Source organism: Zalophus californianus, chromosome 1 (assembly GCF_009762305.2).
Source record: "Zalophus californianus isolate mZalCal1 chromosome 1, mZalCal1.pri.v2, whole genome shotgun sequence".
NCBI lineage: Eukaryota > Metazoa > Chordata > Mammalia > Carnivora > Otariidae > Zalophus > Zalophus californianus.
Genome location: NC_045595.1, coordinates 16,932,613 through 16,952,801, shown reverse-complemented (window position 1 = coordinate 16,952,801; position 20,189 = coordinate 16,932,613). Strand labels below are relative to the sequence as shown.

Genomic DNA, 20,189 nt, shown 5'->3' with positions numbered 1-20,189 from the left:
AGTGTGGCTGAAGCTTGGGGGAGATGGTGAGTATTTTCAACAAATGGGGATCTTGAAAAGCTGTGGGACAGAGACTGTAGTCTATATAGTTTTTTAATATCTTTTTTCCTATTACCTCCACCTCCCTTGGATCTTTGGCACATTTCTTTTTCTTGGTTGATTTTTTTTTTAAGATTTTATTTATTTGGCAGAGAGAGACACAGCGAGAGAGGGAACACAAGCAGGGGGAGTGGGAGAGGGAGAAGCAGGCTTCCTGCTGAGCAGGGAGCCCGACGCGGGGCTCGATCCCAGGAACCCGGGATCATGACCTGCTCTGAAGGCAGACGCTTAACGACTGAGCCACCCAGGCGCCCCTCTTGGTTGATTCTTAATAAGTGTGAGGTGGTTGATGAGAATTTTAAAAGTTGAGTGGTGAATATAGGCATAAAAAGATAATCATTTTTTTTAAATCTTACGATAATATGTTGTATATATGTGGATTTTTCTTTCTTTTTTCTTTTTTCTTTTTTTAAAGATTTTTATTTGAGAGAGAGAGAATGAGAGATAGAGAGCATGAGAGGGAAGAGGGTCAGAGGGAGAAGCAGACTCCCTGCTGAGCAGGGAGCCCGTTGTGGGACTCGATCCCAGGACTCCAGGATCATGACCCGAGCCGAAGGCAGTCGCTTAACCAACTGAGCCACCCAGGCGCCCTATATGTGGATTTTTCTGAAATTTTCACATGTATTTTCCTATCTGGGGCCCGTTCAGAACTGTAGGCATCGCAGGCAAGCTGATGAGAAAGTGGGATGAGCCTGCCTCCCCAGTCTGTCCTCACAGACTGACGCATTCCATTCCTAGCGCCGTTTATTTTCTGAGCCAGAGTGTCTGACTTGATCCAGGCTTGTCCTCTATAGAATTCCTCAGGGCTGTTCTGACTGGTTCTAGGAGTTTTTTTCTTTATGTGGACAGCTCTATAATTTAGGTGTCTAATAACAAACTCCTTTGTTTTTGCTTACAGTGGAGTCTTCCACAAAGGCAGGCAGCAGGATTGTTTATGTTTTCATGTAACGTACACTTAGGCCTCCCGGGCCTCCATCCTTTCCACATGTTGTGTCTCTTTAAATTCAGGAAGCAGAGCTGTAGATTTTGATCTGAAGAAACCTATAAGTATGGGGCAATGTAGGAAAAACAGGTTTTTGGATCAGGTTGTGTAAATTTTGCTTTGGAGTAGCTTTGCATTAAAATGTTTACTGTGGAGTAGGGATGAATAATGTCTTCTTTTGGTAGGTTCAGGTAGGTTGGCTGCGTAATAAGAATTTGCATTTTTTTTTTTTTTTTGCTTTGTTTTCCAGATGCTGTGAAAATTAACAATGAGTATAACTGGTAATATTAAGATCAGTGGGAGCTGAAATTAAGATCATGTCAGAAAGAGTTGTGTTTGCTGCATACTGGAAGTGAATTAGATAGTTTTTTTCTCCTCTCTGTAGTTCCACTTGTAAAAGCTGGACTGCAGAGGTGGGGCCCCTCCCCCTCCTGTGTTGCCGATGTGTGGACAGAGGAGGCGGAGAAGGAGGTGGGGATTACAAAATCAGAATTTTCTGGAGGGCTTGGTTTTGCAACACGGAAGGGAAGAGATGTGAGACTTGTCAGAGGACTGAGGTTGGAAGAGGTACAGTTGGTTTCTGGCCTTCAGTCTTCGGGGATCCTTGTGATAGTGTCTTTCTCCCCACAGGTGTACATCTCATCAGTGTTTGTTTTCCCACCCCCACCCTGGGGGCAGGATGGAGGGCCAGGGCACAGGAGCAGAAACACTGCTTCGCAGAGCCCTTGTGTCCGCTGGGTGGTGAGCACTAGTGCGGGTTGCCCCCGGTGGATGCTCTGCTAGAGACCTCTCTGACCTACCCTGCTCTAGGTGAGCCTTGTGAATGGCTGAGCTACTGGAAACACCCCTGCTGCTTGGGCTGGCAGCGGCCACCTGCAGACTCCTCTATCCCGAGCCTGTTGAGTTGACCCACAGAGGGTTCTATTTCCTAAGAAGATTTGCTGGACTGGAAAACTGCATATGCATTTAAAGCTTGTGTTTGGGACGCCTGGGTGGCTCAGTCGGTTAAGCATCTGCCTTCAGCTCAGGTCATGATCCCAGAGTCCTGGGATCGAGCCCTGCGTCGGGCTCCTTGCTCGGCAGGGAGCCTGCTTCACCCTCTGCTGCTCTTCCTGCTTGTGCTCTCTCTCGCTATGTCAAATAAATAAATAAAATCTTTAAAAAAAATAAAAAATAAAGCTTGTGTTTCCTGGAAGGTGGAAAGAGTGTTAGCCATTTCATCTTGTGAATTGGCTGTGGTGTGACTCCTTTTGCTTCTCCTTTCTGGTCTTGACGCTGCTGGAGAGTCACCTCTTTGGCCTAGGTTTCCATCAGTGAGCCTGATCAAGCCAGGACACAAGTCCGGGCACGTTCCCTATAACAGAGACCAAAGAAAATGGCAACATGGAGCAGAAGTGGGTTTATATGTGGGTAACAGCAGAGAGCTTGTAATGAAGGGAATTCTAGATCCCTGGGCCTTCTGCTGGAGTTTTCTATTCTGATTTTATTGGTTTAAGGTTTTCTACTTTCACACAGGCAGAAAGAGGATTTATTGGAAGGCTATAGGATGGCTCACAGACTGGAAAGGTAGCTGCTGAGCCTCACCTTCAGAAAGGGCCGGCATCGGGGCAGACATGGTCTCAGGCGCAGGAATCTCGGGGGGTTGAATAAGCACCACCACATCCAGTTCCTGCTTCTTTTTGCTCGGAAATCAAAGTCCAGGGACAGAGGTCCAACCAACTGGCCTGCTGTGGGTCAGGGAGGGGCACCTTGACTGACAGCCTGTCCAGGCCCAATCCTGTGGGGAGAGGTGCTTCCTCTGGGCCACAAAGGGGCCAGCTGCTGGGCAGGCCGGGGCAGGATTGCGTCCCAGGAACAACTGCCTCACCAGGAGCAGTAACTTCACCTAATGCTGCTGCCACAGTGCAATTTGTTTTCTGTCAGAGGCCTGGACTTTTTGGTGTTTCTGTGTTAAAGGCTGACTCCACTGGACATTCTTTGCCAGTGAAACACTCTTTGTGCAAGAATGTGTTTTCTGAGGGGTCAGCCCTGTATAGTTTTTCCCCAGGGATTTCTGTCAACCTGGCCTGTGCCCAGAGAAAGCTAGGGAGGATGTCCAAACTCCCCTTTCTCAGAGAACAGCTGAAGCTGATGTCAGTTACCCAGGGGTGCTTCCCTGTGCCACCTGTGGGAACAGTGCCCTCTCTCAGGAGTGATCTTTTAGAAATGCCTGTATGAAAGAGGGGTGAGAGTTTATCATCAGAGCTGGAGGGGCAGTTTTTGGCCTCTTTGGTTAGACTGACTAAGAAATTGCCCACAGTTACTAAGAGCTGACCAGAGGGGTGTGTGTGTGTGTTGGGACTGATGTCTCCAGACCTTGCATGTAGGCATCCTGAAACATGTCTCCGGCCACGCATCACAGCTACCTCCCCCAGCAGCCCCAGTGTGCAAAACCAAGACTCTGACTTTTCTCCCTTCTTGCCAGGTACCTGCAGATGGTGTCCATTGTCAGTGCTGTCCAGCGCACACCAGGCTGATCCATGGTCACTTTCCGGGATGGCAGCAAGGTGACTTCAGCTGAGGATGACCCTGACTGAAAGGCTGCGCGAGAAGATATCTCAGGCCTTCTACAACCATGGGCTGCTCTGCGCATCCTACCCCATCCCTATCATCCTCTTCACGGCGCTCTGCATCTTAGCCTGCTGGTATGTTTCTGAGTTGCGCTGGATATGGTGTGCCACTGTGTTGGGACAGTAGGTTTCCTAATCCTGATTGCTCTGTAGCCCTCGGACTGTGTATACTTTTTACACAATGTAACTGGAGGCTCATTGGAGCTGGTGGGTGGAGAGTTCAGGTCCTGGAGTGTTTAGCCACTAGACTGAAAACAGTCCAAGCTGGCCCCAACTTAGGGATTCACGTCACCGGTAGTCTATTTCAAAAAAATAATGTTTAGACACTTCTAAGAAACCGAAAGATAACTGAAAGGTATGATCTTTTAATATTCCTTTTCAACAGTGCCAGTTTCTTTTTGGTACCTGGTTAAGAAGAGGAGCATTTGAGTGTTGTAAGACAAAGTCCATTTGAACAATTCCTGGGACACCCTTGTGCAGGCTCACCCAGAGACTTGGTTCTCTGCTCTCCAGTCATTTTCTGGGGTTAACGAGGAGCGTCTTTCTGACCTCTTGCTGATTCTCAGGGCCTGCTGTGCTCCCCGACGACTGTCGTGCCTGCCAAAGCTGCCTTCGGTTCCCGTCTGTCTGTCTGTCTGTCTGTTACAGGCTTCGAGAAGGCTATAGCCGATGATGACATGTAGAAAGACGGGCTTGGTGTAAGAGGATATCTGATGGCCTTTTCTGGCTCTAAAACACAGCCCTGAAAAGAGCCCACTGTGTTATCCTTGCCTCTGGAAAGGTTTCCACATTCTTTGTACATCTGACGTTTGTTAGATGTATTCAGTGCTGCGGTGGAAGGAGGGTGGTTCAGGACTGAGCTCCCTGTCGGGTTCTTAATGATCCCAAGTTCTTTTCTAATTAGGACTAAGAAAGATGAGTATCTTTCATTGAGAATTTCCTGTTGGTTTCTTCAGGCATTTAATTAATCTCATCAATCCTCATAATAACCTTGGGAAGCAGTCCAGTTATATTTCTATTTAACCAAAGGAGGATAGAGGATTGGAGCCTTGCGTGGTCTACACAGTTAATAAGCAGGGACACTGGGCTTTAAATCTAGGCCTAGGGATTTCTGGTGTCTGCCCCCGTGGCACTCTGTCACCCTGACTCTCCTCGCTCTGGCTCAGTGTATTTGTACTGATGCTTAAATTTTGTTAAATTGTGTTGTAAAAGATAAGATACAGCTACATCCTGTAGGAGATAAATTAGTAAAACCCGGCTCTTGTGTTTGTTTTTGTTTTCCTCTAAGTTAATTATCTTTTTAAAAATCTCTCAAGATCATACTTTTTAAAAGTCATCTCTGTCCTTCAAAATCATACTTTTCTAGGCCTGGCATATGTATTTCTCAAACCTGAGCTAGCAACAGAATTACCTGGAGGCATGCACAACACGGATTGCCAGGCCTCGCCCCAGAGTTTCTCATTCATCAGGTCTGGGCTGGGTCCAAGAATTTGTGTCTCTGACAAGTTCCCAGGCCTGGGACCATGTGCTGAGAACCACTAGACTGTCTTTCTTGAAAATCTGTCTGCAACTCCACCACGGCTCTGCTAAAAGTGTTTTCTCTGTTTTGCTGATTTCTGAAGCAGCAGTTCATGGGGACACTCATGGTTATTATCCCTGGTATGGCCTTCTGTTGAGAGTGGCGGGACTGAGCTTCCCCTGCACTAAATCCTTAGGTCCTCGGGGGCCTCTGCACGTAGGAAGGTGGTAAGAACTACTTGGTGGACGAGTTCCTTGAATTCAGCTTATATGCTGTGCAGTCAGTTTGAGCTGAAGAGGGGTAGTTGTGATCCCCTTCCATGAAGATAACTGTAGCTACAGGAAAAGGAAAAGATGTTTCCTGTTTGCCATCCATCTTTGGATATTGGGTGTTGCCAGCTGAGACCAGGCAGCGTCCTGGACATGTAGCAGCTGCTTGGGTGCAGTCGAGCCTTACCTTTGAATGAGTAATTTGCTATTACACAAGTGTTTCAGAACAGACAGTCCTTGGATTTATGACGTGAGGGCCTCTGGTGTGAAAACCTCAGGAGATGGCTATGGTCTTAAATTTGGAGACCCCCTTCTCGACTCGGGGTGAATTAGAATGGGCTGGAAGGTGGGGAAAGAGGCAGATGTGATGATAGCAGTATTTAACAACTGGAACAGCCCAGATGCAGCCAAGCCTGCCTTATATCCCACAGGTGCTCCTGGCTGCACATCAGTCCTGGGAAAGGGGTGGGCGAGGTTCAGGGTACGACTGGGCTAATGGGAAGGCAAGGAAGACCCATCTCCATGGACTCCTGGCTTCATAGGTCCTTTGGAACTTTTCCTTTCACACGTGCTGTTCTGTTTGGTGCCTGACATCCTTAGAGGGGGTGGTTATGTCCTAGTTTTTTTCAAGATGATGAAACTAGCATGGAGAGCTGAGAAGTGGTGTTACAACTGGCAGGTCCTTGTGGGAAGCCCTGTACTTTCTCCACTTCACCAAGGTGATAGGAACTTTTTGAAGAATACTGTTTGGTGCTGATAGCTTTCACTGCAAGGAGTTTGCTCCCTGAACAGGAGCCTAAGAGAGATGGTCTCAGCTGCCATGGGCCAGGAGCAGGATCTGTAGGCAGGACCTGCCTAGACAAGAGCAGGGAGGCTTTTTGAGGCAGTAGCCATGTGTAACGGGAGTTGAGGAAAGAGCACAACGTTGGGTTTTATAGCACTTCAGTAAAGATGGCCATAATATATGCCAAGCGCTGTGCCAGACCAGTGACGTGCACATCATCCCTCTCCTCAAAAGCGCAGTCTGGACCCGAGACAGACAGTCGCAGTGCCATCAGCAGATGTGACCTGGCTTTGGTGCAGAGGGAGACAGTGTCATCGAGGCTTCTCGGGGGGAGAACTTCTGAGCCAAACCCTGCAGGGAGAGTGAGTGACATCTTCCTCGCCTCCTTTCCTGTTTATGGTCGTGGCCGTCAGTCAGCTCACTTAGCTGCCGGGCAGGGAGGGTGGTCCCCCGGAGAGCCCCTCCGAGAACCGGCTGCCTCCTCTGGTCCCACCTTCTCATGGCGTGACAGTTTCCTCATGTCTTTGAAGTCACGAGGTTTTTCTTTGAAGAGGAAAACCAGCCTTAGGGACTGTCCCATTCCTAGTGCCGTGTAATTACTTTCCCACACCCGCATCTTTGTCATGTCATCTTAAAGGAGCCTTTTATTTATTTTATTTTTTTAAAGATTTTATTTACATATTTGACAGAGAGAGACACAGTGAGAGAAGGAACACAAGCAGGGGGAGTGGTGGAGGGAGAAGCAGGCTTCCCGCTGAGCAGGGAGCCCGATGCGGGGCTCAATCCCAGGACCCTGGGATCGTGACCTGAGCTGAAAGCAGACACTTAACGACTGAGCCACCCAGGTGCCCCCAAAGGAGCCTTTTAACAACTTTTCTTAAAATCTGATTGGCTTAGGAAGAATGTCCCAAGGCTAGATGAAGTCTGTCAGCCTCCTAAAATGACAAAGTTTGTTTCAAAGGATCCACAGATTCTGGGCCTTTTTGTCCAAGAGACCAGATATTATGGCCCTGAGGCACAAGCTTCCCTGCCCTCTTCTAACCTTGGGAAGATTCTTTGTCCAGAGCAGGGTCCCCCCTTCTGTTCAGAGTCTCGGGTTGCCTGCAGAAAACAAAGTGTGGGTCCTAGACAGCTTTTAGTAGTTTTGTTAGATATCTACATTCTATTTAGTGGCTTATCTTTTATTGTCCCTGGAATGAGGCAGTTGTGCAGCTTGAACTCAAAGGATCCCTGCACTTGAGACCCCTCTTCAGATATAGCGGCCACCTGAGTTGTAGACCCTGTTCATCAGCACTGGATCACCCTAGGAGCAGTGAATGCTCTTTCCTCTGGGAAAATCTGATGGAACCTGTGGCACGTAGGCACTGTGGCAAGAGGTGTCTTCACATTTCCTGGAGATTAGGCCACTCGAGGTGTGGCCCAGCAGCAGCCCAGCAAGGCAGAGGGTGTTATTGCTTCCAGGCGGGGATGTGGTAGGTGCACTGTGGGATGAAGAAAGAGTGCTTGGGTGCCAGGCTATCTACCGGCCTTCCTGGGTGCAGGTCAGAGGTTAACATGAGGGTCATTGGGTCCCTTGTTGATTCTGCAGCCTGCTGCTCATGGCTAGAGAGCTTGGAGAGCACGTTAAATCACGATGACGCCATTCTAAACCTCATGAAGGACGGTCGTTGTGTAGCCTGTGTGGGTATTCCAGAGCAGGCTTGGCCCCTTTCCTCTTCCTTTTTCTCTGGAGGGACACAGTACCTTGGGACCGAGGCTGCACGTCTCAGTTGTGGTGGCCTCTGCTTGTCAGCCTCCCCCGGTCTGCCCACATTTTGAGTTTCCCCAGGATCACCATGGCCTCTTGGTGGGGTGTATACACAGGGGCTTGTGTTAAAGCCTTCTTTTTTCTATGCCTTTGTGGCCATTCTAGACACATTTCTGTTCTCTTCATGGACGAGAAAGAAATCTAAATAAGTGAAGGCCTATCTGTGACTGTGTTCTGGAGAGCCAGGCTGGGTAGCTGAGGACGGGTCCTAAAGCACCTCTGAGCTCTGCCCTGAAGCCTGCACCTGAGAGCCCAGGGGACCAGCTCCTGCAGCTGCTCCAGGATGCTGGCCTGCTCAGCATGCCAGAGCCAAGGCCTCCCCCAGCAAAAGTTACTCCTGGCCTCACAAACAAGCTCCAGAAAGGCTCTGAAATGCCTGTGGGAGATCAAAGGCTCCTTCACCACCTGAAATTTCCTCAGACACAAGACAGAGCAGGAGATCTCAGAAATACCGCCTTTCACTACCCCCCTCTTCGTTCTGTACTGCTGTTCTCCTCTGAGAAGGGAAGGGAGAAAACGTGTCTCACCTTGATGTCTCCGGACAGGCGCCTCAGGTGACATCTCTGAGCGTCATTTCTGTGGTTCCTGTTTCCGTCTGTCTTCAGCATCTCCTGAACCCCAATTCCGGATGGCTGGGAGAGAAGGGGATGAGACTAGAGCCAGTAGCATCCCCGTAATTGTGGGACCACAGCAGTAGGACAGTGCAAGGCTGCTTGGTCAAGAAGCAGGGGAAAAGACCATTAAAGGTCCTAAATATACTTGCATGGGAGTGGGTGAAAGGTCCCCACCCAAAGGCCCACCAGAAGCGCAGCGGTGCTGCCAGTCTGGGCTAGGGGGTGGCCATCGCCTCACCCTGCCCTAGGATACAGCAGGGTGCACACATCTGACCCCGACCCCCTCCCCTTGTTTTTACATTCAGGCCCCTGCCGGGGGGCAGCAGCAAAGGGGACACCTGGATAAGGGAGGGCAAGGCCAGGTCCTGGGATGCGAGGGGGCAGAGGAGCTGGTGGTCGCAGGGAGGAGGGACCACAGGTGAACCTATACTCCATACCCCTAGCACACGCTCCATTGTGATGGACTTCACTTCAAAACTCAAGTTTAAAGATAAATTTATTAAGAATGTCCATACTGAAAAAAAAAATGTCCATACTGCTATTGCAGAGCATTAAACCCCAAGCCCTTGGACCTTCTGAGCATGGGGTCCTGTGCAGCAATCTGGGTTGTACACCCATGAAGTCAGCCGTGCGTGGGCCATCTGGAAGATAACTCATCCTGAACATTTCCTGAATGTCTTCCATGTGGCTAGTATTGGGGATGCAGAAATTAAAATGGCATGTTCCCTCCCTACGTTTCTTGTATTAATCATGTGGATGAGTAGAGGTCTCTGGGATCAGTGATTGCAGGCTGCCTAGAGTATAGAGGAGAGGGAACTACTTGCTTGGGGGACAGAGGAGTAGAGGCAGTGTGGCCTTGAAGGATAGGCAGGAATTTGGCTGGCATTTGGGGAGTGGGGGGGTTTGGTTTGGGCTCCCCTAAGACAATGTGTAGCTTGTGTGTGAGATGAAATGAGCACTGGCAGCAAGGTGGGACGATGAGCTAGGAAGGAAGGAGCATCATCCAGCAAGTTATCCCCACAGGCAGCTGTGTCATCTCACTGGGGAATGCTGAGAAATGGTGTAGGACGGCCACCTCAGAGCTCCCACCTGGGTGTGGGGACTTGGACTGTCTGTGCCAGGGGTCAGCAGACTCTTTCCATAAAGGGCCAGATAGTAAGGCCACATATGGTCTCTGTCACGTTTTTGGGTTTTGTTTTTTTGTTTTTGTTTGTTTTACTCGTTTAAGATTTTATTTATTTGAGACAGAAAGTGAGCTCAAGGGAGAAGCAGACTCCCCCCTGAGCAGGAAGCCTGACGACATGGGGCTCAATCCCAGGACCCCGCCCCTTGTTTGTTTGTTTAAAATAACCTTTCACATGTGTAAAAACCATTCTTAGCTCGTGGGCCACACAAAAATGGGCCATGGGCTGTAGTTTGTGAGCCCCTGATCTGTACAACAATAATATCAACTACTGGTTGAGGGCTGCCTCCAGCTAGCATCAATTCCCACCACTTAGGCAGAGAGGTCTCCAACAGCAATACACCAGTCTCAGGGAAAGAGATGCAAATGCTAGCAGTTGGAAATTGGAAATTGAGGCAGCATGCCCAGAAATAAGAATAGAGGAAATAAGGGGAGGGCACCAGCAGCCTGTTGGGATGCGTCGGGTGGTCACATGTGGGGAGCAGGCCGTACAGGTGCGGTAACAAAGTTATGGGTTAGGTGGTGAAGAAGATTGGGGATTTCAGGTCCATACCTGATTAAGAGATAAGTGATTGCATTGCTCCAGGTGAGAGGTGATGGTTGCTTAGTCTAAGTGGAAAGCCTGGAGGTGGTGAGATGTGGCCGTGTCTGGATATATTTTGAAGGTGGGGCCCTCAGGATTGTCTGAGGACCAGGTGTGGAGTATGAGAAAAAGAGGAGTCAAGATCAAAGTGCTTGGCCTGAGCAACTGGATGGGTGGAGCTGAGACAGGAAGGGCAGGGGAGGTTTTGGAGACCTGGTTCACTTCCTTTGCCCCTGTAAGATCAGGGTAAGCCAAGATATAATCTGGTCTTAGAAATAAGTTTTGGGGAAGTAACATGGGGGTGGTGGTAGAAATCCCCAGACAGTTTCTTTAAATGTCTCTAATCTGTTTTCTAACCTTGGAAAAGTAAGTGTTTTTACTTCTGAAAATTGCCTGACACTTTGCTTACAAACTTTCCTTTTGGCTAGAATTTGGTAGCCGTGGATGGTGATTATTCCCTTGCATTTTACACTTTTGTAGAATCTTTTTCTTGGTGTTGTTTTTTTTTTTTTTTTTTTTTTTTTTTTTGCCTACGTTAAAAGGAACGTATGGTCGTTTAAATTTTTTTTAGCAAAACAAATGCAGTGATTTGTGAGTGTGCTGTTAAGAGCACAGAGTCCGGTACCACACTGCCCGTGTTGACCTACTGGTTTTGTCGCTTCCTAGTGGGGGTATAGCTTCTGCGTGTCTCACTGGGTTGTGGTGAGGCTTAAATGAGCAGATAGGTGGAAGGCCCTGGGATTGGTGTCTGGCACATAGGTATTCAGTGAGAGAGACCGTCACTAGTGCAGGCACAGAGACAGGTCCCTGTCAGTGAGAAGAACCATGTTGGGGTGAGTATGGGGCGCTTTGGTAGCTCACAGGAGGAGCTATCAAAGGGGAAACCCAGACTTTGGGGAAAGGGAAAAGACATTCTGGGGCAAGTGGTACCACAACTGAGGCCTCAAAGATGAGTGATCGAGGAGAAAGCAAGCGTGTTCCAGCAGGGATGGAGCCTCAGAAGCAAGAGACCAAGTGTGTGGCTCCCGGGCAAGGGTGGAGAATGACTGGGAGCCTCTTGAAGAATTTCAAGGCCTGTGGACTTTTTCCCAAGAGACTTTATTCTAAGAAAATTGGAGGTTCTGGAGTGTACTGCCCTTCTTTCTCTTCTTGCTGCAGTGTTTAGACTCCTGGAATTCATAGATGTTTTAAATAATTCACACTTTGAGAAACAGACTGCCCCTAGTTCAGTCAGTGTGTTCTGAGCAGCTGTGGTGTGGGAAATGAATGTAGATATGGACTGTACTGCCTGCTTTCATCCTGTAGTGAAGCTAAAGCTCCATCATCTTAACTCTAGGCCCCCACACTCTGCTCCACACGCAGAGCCCAGGGCTCAGCCTGTGTGCTGTGCAGAGCTTTCCAGAGCAGAACCTTAGCTAAGTCTGGAGACAGCCCTTGACACCTACCTCCAAACAGTTGAATCTTGGCTTTTGAAAACAGCAAGAGAGGAGCAACTGTTCATGAATCAGGGAATGTCAGTGTGATTGACAGCTGATACCTCCTCAGAAACCATGGAGGCCAGAAGGCAATTGGATAACATTTAAAGTTTTGAATGAAAAAAACTCAACCAAGAATCGTATATTCTACCATACAATTATTTGGTAATGAAGGAGATATTGAGATATAGCCAGATAAGCAAAAGCTGAGGGGATTTGTTACCACTGGGCCTGCCCTACAAGAAACACTAAAGAGAGTCCTTCAGGCTGAAATGAAGGGTTACTAGACAGTCATTTGAAACCATAATTAAAAATAACACTAGTAAAGGTAACCAGACTTGTAAATTTTGGTTGGGTTTGTAACATCTTTCTTTGTCTTTTGGGCTTTAAAAGGCAAGTGCATTGAACAATAATTTTTAAATCTATGGTGATGGGCATACAATGTATAAATTATAATCTGTGGTGATAATATAAAAGGGGTGAGACAGATCTATAGAAACAGTGTTTAGATACTATTGAAACTAAGCTCCTCAGGCTGGATGATTTCAGTTGTCTTGTTTTCAAGGTCGCTGACCTCTTCTCCTGCCTGCTCACATCTGTAGAACCCCTCTGTAATAACAGCATTCAATCTAGGTGATTGTAAATTGTTAATAATAATTGTAATCCCCACGGTAACCAAGCAATAACTTGAAAAATACAGAAAAGGAAAGAAGGGAGTCAAAGTGGCACACTACCAAAAATCAGCCATATACCAAAAAAAAAAAGGCAGCAGTTGAAGGAATTGAACAAAAGTCATATAAGACATACAAAAACAAGCAAGTGGCACGAGTAAATCCTTCCTTATTAGTAATCACATAAAATTGAGTGGATTAAACTCTTCTATTAAAAGAGACATTGGCAGATTAGATTTAAAAACAATGCATCTATATGCTGTCTACTTCAGATACACACTACACATCAGATATAAGAACACGAAGAAGCTGAAAATAAGAGGATGGAAAAATATATTCCATGCCAAAAAGTAACAGAAAGAGACCTAGAGTGGCTATATAATTATCAGATACCATTTAAAAGGTTATGAGACAAAGAAGGACATTATATATTGATAAATGTCTTAATACAGCAAGAGTGCACACCAGTTATAAACACACACACACACACACACACACACACACCAACAGAGCCCCAAAATATATGAATCGAAAATGGACAGAATTGAAATGTGAAATTGAGAAACCCACAGTTATAGTTGACATTTGAATCCTGTACTTTCAGTACTGGATACAAGAACCAGACAAGGTGGTAAGGATGGGGGGACTTGAGCAACAGTGTCTGCCAGCCAGACCTAGCAGACGTGCCGAGGACACCCGGCAACAGCAGGATTGATGTTCTGCTCAAGTGCCCATGGAACATTCTCCAGGATAGACCATATGTTAGGCCATATTAAACAAGTCTTAAAAAATGAAAGAAGACTGAAATCATATAGAGTGTCTTTTCCAATCACAGTGGAATGAAACTAAAAATACTAGAAGGAAAACTGGAAAATCCACAAATAAGTGGAAGTTAAACAGGACATCCTAAAACAACCAGTGAGTCAACTAATCAGAAGGGAAATTAGGAAATACCTTTAGATGAGAATGAAAACACCACGGTACACCAAGTCTGGTGGCGCGCTGTGAAAGTAGGGCTAGGAGGGGAACGTGTGGCTATGAAGAGGACTCCATACTCATAGCTAGAATATATGAAGAGCTATAAATCAATGAGAAAAAGAGAATCAAAAGAGTTGAAGAAGGACTTCACAAAAGAGGATGTGTCCAAATGGCCAACAAGCATGCAAAAGAATTTTCAACACTGTTGCACATTGAAACCACAGAGAGACCCCACTGCTGCCTCCTCGACATGGTTACGGTTAATTGACCTGACAACAGCTAGAGGTGGCAAGGCTCTGGTGCAGTTGGAACTCCTGTCACACCACTGGTGGGAACATACATATGTACAACTACTTTGGAAAATCGGTATTCTATGCAAAGCTGAACATGTACACTCTAACCCCCAGAAATTGTCTTCTAGGAGCACAGCCAACAGAAATGAATGCTTATGGCTACCAAAAGCCATATATAAAAATGACGGTAATAGCTTTATTCTTAATAACTGAAACTGGAAACCAGCCACAGGTTCCTTGACAGTGAAATGGAAACATTCACTGAGGTATAAGTCAGTGGGCTGGCACATACCTGCGGGAAAGGGTGATTTGCTGTGTGCACCGGTATGGATGAATCTAGCAGGTAAAATTTAAGGGAAAGTAGCCACTCAGAGTATACACGTGGAATGGGTGATTTCATTTATAAGCCATTAAAAAGGCAAAACTCATTTATGGTGATAGAAGTTCTTATTTATTTATTTATTTATTTATTTATTTAAAAAATATTTTATTTGTTTGACAGAGAGAGACACAGCAAGAGAGGGAACACAAGCAGGGGGAGTGGGAGAGGGAGAAGCAGGCTTCCCGCGGAGCAGGGAGCCCGATGCGGGGCTCGATCCCAGGACCCTGGGATCATGACCTGAGCCGAAGGCAGACGCTTAATGACTGAGCCACCCAGGCGCCCCTGTTTGTTTGTTTTAAGTAGGCTCCACACCCAGTGTGGAACCCAGTGCGGAGCCCAGTGCGGGGCTTGAACTCACGACCTTGAGATCAAGACCTGAGCTGAGACCAAGAGTTAGATGCTTGACTGACTGAGCCACCCAGGCGCGCCCTGATAGTAGTCTGGGGATGCTCTTCACTGGGCAGGGGCAGAAGGCTGCCTTCTGAGGTTCTGGAAATGTCCTATAGCTTGATGTAGGTAGTGATTGCACAGGTGTGTGCGTATGTAAAAATTCATTGAACTATCTAAGATTTGTGCATCGTATTCTATAAAAATTCTCAATTAAAAACAGAAGGTTTGTTTAAAAGATGTGAAACAAAATGCACATCGGTTTGCCAGCTTTTTGATGTAAGACCAAGGTTTTCCCATGTGAACGGTGGGTCTGAGTGTCAACCACACCCTCGGTGATTTTTTGGAGCGATTGCCCGCAATATGCATTGAGATCCTTCGGGATTTTTATAGATTTTCCCCCCCAATTTCTTATTGTTGCCTTACATTTATTTGACAAGGGTTTTTTTTTTTTTTTTTAGCGTCTTTATTACGCCTCCAAAAATATTCAGTCTGTTTTATGAATTGGACTTGGTTATAAGCCTTCTGTGACTACACATGAGCTTGAAAACTTGTGATCTCGGAGGCTTCTGAGTGTCTTCATCGCCCTGCAGTTCTGTGATCCCGGTATTTTACACACACGGTGCCGGCAGGGAGAGCGCAGGGCACCTGCAGCGGCCCCCGCGTCACTCGTCCTGGTGCGGACGGTCTCCTGCCGCGTCCTAACCCTTCTCTCCTTCTTGTTCGTCCCAGCTGCCCACTGCTGAAACTGCCCCTGCCGGGGACAGGACCGGTGGAGTTCACCACTCCCGTGAAGGACTACTCGCCCCCGCCTGTGGCCCCTGACCGCAAACCAGGGGAGCCCAGTGAGCGGCCAGAGTGGGTAGGTGCTCAGCGTGTGGCCGGGGAGAGCCCCGAGGGTTGGGTGGAGATTGGCCAAGGCAGGGGTTCTGGGAGTGAGAGTGAGGGTGGCCAGCTTCTGATTGGTGAATACATGTCCTTGACTGGCTTTACAGAGGCACCACAGATACTTAGTCACACAGTTAATGAATAACCTTTTTAGAAAGGAAACCCCAAGTGACACAAAAGTGCGACTGTCCTACAATAGAGGTCTGGGGTCTGTGGTTGTCGTCACTGTGGCCAGGTGCGTCTGGCTTCCTAGCTGGCCTGCTCACACACCATGTCCCGGGCCCAGCAGTGCTCTGGCAGACAGGCCATCTCCTCCTTGCCCCAAGCGGTCATGAGAACCAGGGAGCAGCATCCCTAGAGAATGTTCTGTCATCAGAGTCTTGACACCATCTTATGTATGCAATGTGCACCTCATTTTTTCAGATTGGTTAGGTCCGATTTTCTCCTCACAATGCAGTTTGGTAGAAAGAGTTGAGTTTTTGTGTTTTGTGTTTTTTTAATCCCTTTTACAGTTAAGGAAGCGGGGCCCAGAGTGATGAGGAGCCTCTGTTATTTAGTTTACATGGGGTCAGCACTGCATCAGAACCCCAGGACTCCTGACCCCTGCTGCTCCTGGACCATACCGTCCTCAGTTGACTGTCTCTGAGCTGAGCACTGATGGCCACTAGGAAATAACAGTCGCTCCAGTCGAGGGTCTCAGGCGGAGGAACTCACTGTGATGCTGGACTTGTTATTCGGAAATCTTACGAGCTCCATTAGCCCATCTCTAAAGCTTTTACCTGCCACGTAGCGGATAAGGTGTCCTTCCTTCGCACATTGTGCTTTGGTCCCGTGATTTGTGCTGGGCTGTGTTGTTCAGGAGGAGAGCCAAAGCTCAGAGAGCAGAGCTCTTGCGCTCCCGCCTCCCCTCCGACGGTGGCGGTACGCTCCTCTGTTCCCTTCGCGGGTAATGTAGCTGTCAGGTCTTCTGTTACAAATTTAGCCCTGCTGGTCCTCAGTAGAGACCCACCTGGCCAACTGGGTGTGTGTTAAGCTGTATGTGAATCCGTCTTCCTAGGACTCTGTCCATGAAGGTCAGAGCGAGCATGTCTGTTGCTGGCAGAAACCAGCTCTGTGACTTCATGCCCCAGCTTGACCATTGGCTCCGCATGGGACCTTCTCGGTTCAGACCTTTTACCTTCATTAACCTCTGATGCAGTTGTACCGCAGGGTGGGACTGAGGGCTCCTGGTCACAACAGGGTGGTCTGTGTTTGTGGATGTTTCGCGACTCCAGGAGTTCAGTGGGCCTGACGGTACAGGAGAGACGTTTAATGATACAGCTTTTGGGGGAGGGGGTGACGTGTTTGTGAGCTCTTTAACTTCCATAGTGCCCTTCTTTGGTCTGGGATGATGATAGTAAGCAGGTTTACAAATAACTTTAGGGCTCAACAGAGGATTGTCTGTTTTCTCTCTTCCTCATTGGAATCCCCCCGCCCTGGCGCCCGCCTTGAAGGCCTCGGTGCAGTGACCTGGTGCTATGCAGGTCAGTGGTCAGTTTCCTTACCTCCACGGATAATCCATGCTAAAATTTCAGGCCAGCAAAACAGGAGTGGTAAGGGCTGCTTTAGTTATAAGGAACAAAAAACTCAGCCCAAACCAGAGTAAGCAAAAAGGGAATTTTTGGAGTCCTAGAACTCAAGGATAGTATGGCTTGGGCCTCAAAAGGAGCCCACCTTTCTACTCTGTCAGCTCCACTGTTGATCTACGTAACAGTAGCTCGAGCAGGTTCAGCCCCACGTTGTTGCAATATCCAATCTGGTGCAGGATGAGAAGGTGCCAGGTGGATTCTAAGTGAGGTTACCTGCCTGTCCCCATCCCAAATCCTGTAGTGAAGGCAGGTACTTTGTTGACTGGCTTCATTGTTAGTTGTCTCCATCATGAGGCTGAGGACAAGAAGGGACCATTTCAAAAGGAAAATCAGGAGGCTCAGGCACCGGGCAGCACAGTACAAGCACCTGCTGCCTACCCAGGAACCAGAACATCCTTCCTTCCTCCCTCCATTCCTTCCAGTATTCAGCATATGTTTATTGCATGCCTGTGGTGTGCCTGGCAGGGTGATGATCTAGGGGACACATAGAGCCTCACGGCTTCCAGGGTGATACCAGTCTGGTTAGAAAGAGAAGACAAAGATGTCAGTTTAAAATAAATATGATATACGTCAAAGGGATACAGGAACCAACTGAAAGAGCTCCCAGTGGCCAATGCTGGAAAATAAAATATATTTTGCAATAAAGCAAAGTAGTATTGGATTATAACCCAAAGTATAAAATAAATCTCTGAGTTCATATGATTGGATAAGTGAATGGGGGGAAATAGACAAATCTGGGCAAAAATACTAAATAATTTATGTAAATACTCTGCCCTCAAGGAGGTGGAGTATAACTTCCCTTCCTTAAGCGTGGACTGTGCATAGTGACTTCCTTCCAAAGAACACTGTATGGAGACGGGGAGAAAAAAAGCACCTTAGAGTGGAGAACCAGACGCATACCTCCTCAGCAAGGCGGTCAGGGTCAATGTCGGCAGTGATAGATCAGACTGATAGTATATACCCTTGATGTATGACAAGTGAGACACTCTACCTCTGGTCTTCTTCCCAGAAACCCATAATCCCAGCCTAATTATGGGAAGAACATCAGATGAATCCCAATTGAGGGACTTTTTATACAATACCTGACCACAACTCCTTAAAACCGTCAAGGTTATCAAAAACAAGGAAATTCTGAGAAACTGTCACTAAGGAAAACTAAGGAAACCACATTTTCTTAGTTTTTACCTGAAGTTCTTTTTCTCTCCCAGGATCCCATTTAGGGCACCACATTACACTCTCGTTTCGCTTCCCTGGTGGCCTCTCTTGGGTACAACAGCTTTGCAGACGTTCCTTGTCTTTGATGAGCTTGACAGTTTTGAGTAGCGGCCAGGTATTTTGTAGAGCTGCCCTCCAGGGGGATTTTTTGGTTTTTCTCTAGATTAGACTGGGATTGTGGGTTTGGGAAAGACCGCAGGCGTAAGGCATTCTTTTCACATACGTCAGCCTCTTGAGTTACTTTATAAATTTCCATACATTAAAGTTCAGTCTTTATGCTGTAAAGCTATTGGTACAAGTTTTTAAAAAAGGCTTACTAGTGGCTACATAGAGAAATCTCATTGTGGTCTACATTTGCCTTTCCCAGATGATTAATGTCAAGTGCTTATTGTATTTGCATGTCTTCCTTTGGTAGGTGTTCGCCCATTTTGAATGAAGTCATTCGGATTTCTTTTTATTGAATCGCCAGTCTTTCCATATGCTGGAGATGGCTTTCTATATAGCCCTTTTTCTGCCCCCTTGCTCTAGTGTCCCCCACAGTGGGATGTCAGCTGCGCTGTGCAGCCTTGCCTTTGTGGGTCCTGCAGAGAGGTCTCTGAGCCACTCTGCCGGGTCCTGGTGCTCTTGAGTCAGGCCCACGCTCTCTAAGAGTAGAGTCACTAACTAATGGCCTTGTCAGGTTGGGAGGGGCACTTTCTGGAAATAGGGATGTTTTTACCAGAGGAACAGAAGAACAAAACAGAAATGGTAGAAGCTTTCCATTTCCCAGACGGGTGACCTTGGGCAGGTTACTTCACACCTCCGTGCTCATGTTTCCTCATTCACAAAATGGGGATGATAATCATATCTATATCATACAGCGTCAGAGGATTACACAAAGGCATGCAAAGGCTTAGTGCCAGGCCCATCGCTTGCATTTGACACGTTTGTGGCTGTCACTGTTGTCACTGTCATTGATCAGATCTGGCCGAAGTTCTGGAGGAGGACCAAAGTTCATATGCTTGGATTGCCCTCCGGGGCACCACGGGCCTGCAGTCCTTTAGCCTGAGCTCAGATACCACTCTCTCCAGGAGGACTTCCCCAGCTCTCTTGCCCTCTCTGCTCTGTATTTCCACCCAGTAGGAATTGTGTTCCATTCGAGCATGTATAGTCCGGTATCTTAACATAGTAGGTGCTGAGGAAAAGCTTCTTGTTGAACAGAGAAACAGCCTGGCTTATTTAGCAGACGAGGAACGTAAATTGAGGCATTTTTCTTGGTGCATGATAGGTGATAAGGTAGGTGGGGCCAAGTTGAATCTGAGATGGGGTTTCAGCTTTGATTGTATACGCAGTGGGAAGCCAGTCCCCCAGAAGCAAGGACATGAGGAAAGTGGCAGGAGGAAGATCAGTTGTATTGAACTTGGAGAAACTTGGAGACGGAGGTGACCATGCTTAGGAGGAGGGTGGGGGTGTGAACGGAGTGGAGGGATTGATCTTCAGGAGATGCCAAATCTAATTTTAATAGTTTTAAGCCATGGTAATGTAACTCCATATAAGTGACATGTTTTTGGCCACTTTGCTGGATGGTTATATGTGTTGTTTTGTTGAGTCCTCACTGTGATGCGTGAGATCTGGGATTCCATCCCTGTTCCCTAGTAAGGGCCTGGGGCTTAGAGAGTGCAGACACCGTTATCCAAGGCATACAGCTGGGGCTGGCACTAGAAGTTGAACCCAGCTGCGTCCCCTGAGCCTGCCTTTCCCCCCCCCCCCCCCGCCCACCACACCCCCTTACATGCCCAGGGCTGGAGGACAGGGAGCCCTGGTTTTCAGAATTGCTGAGTAAC

The 20,189-nt window shown here is 47.6% G+C and overlaps 1 protein-coding gene across 4 annotated transcripts in view; it reads left to right on the top strand.

Moving 5' to 3' along the window:
- The window catches only part of LOC113916634 (SREBF chaperone), a 68,671-nt gene that overhangs the window by 30,284 nt on the left and 18,198 nt on the right, over nt 1–20,189 (top strand). For 3 of the 4 annotated variants that reach the window (XM_027583268.2, XM_027583264.2, XM_027583267.2), the window contains exons 2-3: nt 3,546–3,765; nt 15,368–15,497. In XM_027583268.2, coding sequence (XP_027439069.1) covers nt 3,644–3,765; nt 15,368–15,497 — 252 coding nt within the window. In that variant the 5' untranslated portion in view covers nt 3,546–3,643. Of the gene's footprint in view, nt 1–3,208; nt 3,306–3,545; nt 3,766–15,367; nt 15,498–20,189 lie in introns of those variants that run through there. The other variant, XM_027583266.2, reaches the window with a different exon arrangement.